At 57.3% G+C, this 2,227-nt stretch overlaps 1 protein-coding gene across 1 annotated transcript in view; it reads left to right on the forward strand.

Annotated features, from left to right (window-relative positions):
* The first annotated feature begins 224 nt into the window (after positions 1–224).
* The window catches only part of LOC144217627 (sialic acid-binding Ig-like lectin 6), a 10,938-nt gene continuing 8,935 nt past the window's right edge, over positions 225–2,227 (forward strand). The window contains 6 exon segments of the mRNA XM_077747265.1: positions 225–278; positions 365–464; positions 549–908; positions 1,077–1,355; positions 1,550–1,597; positions 2,020–2,227. Coding sequence (XP_077603391.1) covers positions 431–464; positions 549–908; positions 1,077–1,355; positions 1,550–1,597; positions 2,020–2,227 — 929 coding nt within the window. The 5' untranslated portion in view covers positions 225–278; positions 365–430.

Below are 2,227 nucleotides of genomic sequence, written 5' to 3' on the forward strand. Positions count from 1 at the left end.
TGCAGTGTTATATTAGTTTCAGTTATATTGGTTTACATGACTATTATTTATTTCCAAGTGGTGAGCAGCCACACCTGACTTCAGGACCAGTTCTCTGTCTAGTTAACGGATCTCTGCTACAGACAACTGTGCGTGAGCCCAGGAGGCAGGCCTTGAGGGCTCCCATCCTTCTTCACTGCTTTTGTTGAGCAAGATCTTTGCCTCCTCTGAGGCTCAGGACCCACCTGCTACATGCAGAAATGGGAACAGATTGCCTCAAAGATTAATTACAGCTGACTGTGAGTCTGAAGTTCTCTTTTCTGGGTTTGTGGCCTCTTGTTTGTACCACAGGCTTCCTGTCTGAATTTCCTCTGCCTTCCCATAGCCTGTGGCTTCCTTTCTCCGTCAGAGGGACCACAGAAGGCAGGCTGTCCCAGCGCATGACGGAGGGATGCCGCTGTGGCTGCTGCTGCTGGTTTGTGGAGGTGAGTGAGCTGAGGGGAGAGAGAGCCCTATTTGGGGGAGGGATCAGAGCTCCAGGCTGAGGTTTTCCCTCTCTCTCTCTCCAGGGCCCCTGGCTCAGGTTCTGGGCTACGAGCTGGACCTACAGGAGTCCGTGACAGTCCAGGAGGGCTTGTGTGTCCACGTGCACTGCGAATTTTCTCCCCGCTGGTTTATCCTTGGACTCACCTCCATGTCTTGGTTTCAGAAAGGGGCAGATGTTTACCATGATCCTCCAGTGGCCACAAACAAACCAGGGCAGAAGGTGCATGAGAGGACCCAGGGCCGGTTCTTCCTCCTTGGGGACCCCTACGGCAAGAACTGCTCCCTGTACATCACAGATGTCAACATGGGGGACAGCGGGACTTACTTCTTTCAAGTGGAGAAATACTCCTATCTAAATAATATGCTCTCTCTGAATGTGACAGGTATGGGAGGGGCCCAGGGAAAGGCCCCAGGGTGTGGGGCACCAGAGGTAGAAAAATGAAGATTCTGTTCCTCTTGGGGGTGGTGTGGGGTGGAGACAGCCATGACAAGACACTGGGGCAAGCTAACCAAACACCAAGTGGCCCCAACATTTTCTCTGTCCTCACCAGCCCTGACCCACACACCTCACATCCTTATCCTGGGGACCTTGGAGTCCGGCCACCCTAGGAACGTGAACTGCTCTGTGCTCTGGGCCTGTGAGCAGGGCACGCCCCCCATCTTCTCCTGGATGTCAGCTGCCCTCACCTCTCTGGGTCCCAGGACCCACCTCTCCTCGGTGCTCACCCTCACCCCACGGCCCCAGGACCATGGTGCCAACCTCACCTGTCAGGTGCTGTTCCCTGCAGCTGGTGTGATGGTGGAAAGGACCGTCCAGCTCAACGTTACCTGTGAGTGCCGCCGGGGGCACCTGGGTGCCTGAGGGGTGGGGCCAGGGCAGAGCCAGGCTAGGGCTTAACAGCAGGGTCTTGGTAGCTAAGCAGGAAGGGAATCCCCTTATCTGTGTCCCTGGCCCTGGGGAAATGGCCCACCACCCACTCCTCCGTTGCCATGAATGCTAGGGCAGCTTTATTCTTCTGTCCAGTTGCCCCACAGAACACAGCCATCCGGATCTTCCAAGGAAACAGAACAGGTAGGAAAGAACTTCTTTTCTCAGGGCTGGGGGTGGGGGAACCGGGGCTCTGCCAGAGCAGCCCTATTTGGCTCTCAAGCTCCTGATGGCCAGGAACTAACTGCATGAGACAAGAAGCTGGACACTGAGTTCAGACACAGGGGAGAGCGGGGGTGGGGGTGGGGAGGACGAGAGGCCTCCACAAACCTCGGCCCCCTGAAGTTAATGGTTGGGCACCGTATATATCCCCCGTCTCAGCCCTTGGGCCTTCACCTCCTGGACGGTGGGGGCAGCTCCAGAGGAAATCATCTGGGCCGCGATTGCTGGCCTGCCGCCTGGACGCTGACGGTCCCGTCCTCAGAGCGAGTGTGGACATCACACGAGGAGACACTGGCTTCACCCAACTCATCTCTCTCCTCTCTCTGCATGTCTCCCCCCAGAAGCTCTGGAGACTCTGAAAAACACCTCATCCCTTGTCATCTGGGAGGGCCAGGCTCTCCGGCTGCTCTGTGCTGCTGCCGGCAACCCCCCTGCCGAGCTGAGCTGGTTCCGGGGGTACCCCGCCCTGAATGCCACCCCCGTGGGCACGAACCACACTCTGGAGCTGCCTCAGGTCGGGGCTGAGCATGAAGGAGTCTTCACCTGCCAAGC

The sequence above is a fragment of the Crocuta crocuta genome, unplaced genomic scaffold (assembly GCF_008692635.1).
Source record: "Crocuta crocuta isolate KB4526 unplaced genomic scaffold, BGI_CrCroc_1.0 scaffold334, whole genome shotgun sequence".
NCBI classification, from domain to species: domain Eukaryota; kingdom Metazoa; phylum Chordata; class Mammalia; order Carnivora; family Hyaenidae; genus Crocuta; species Crocuta crocuta.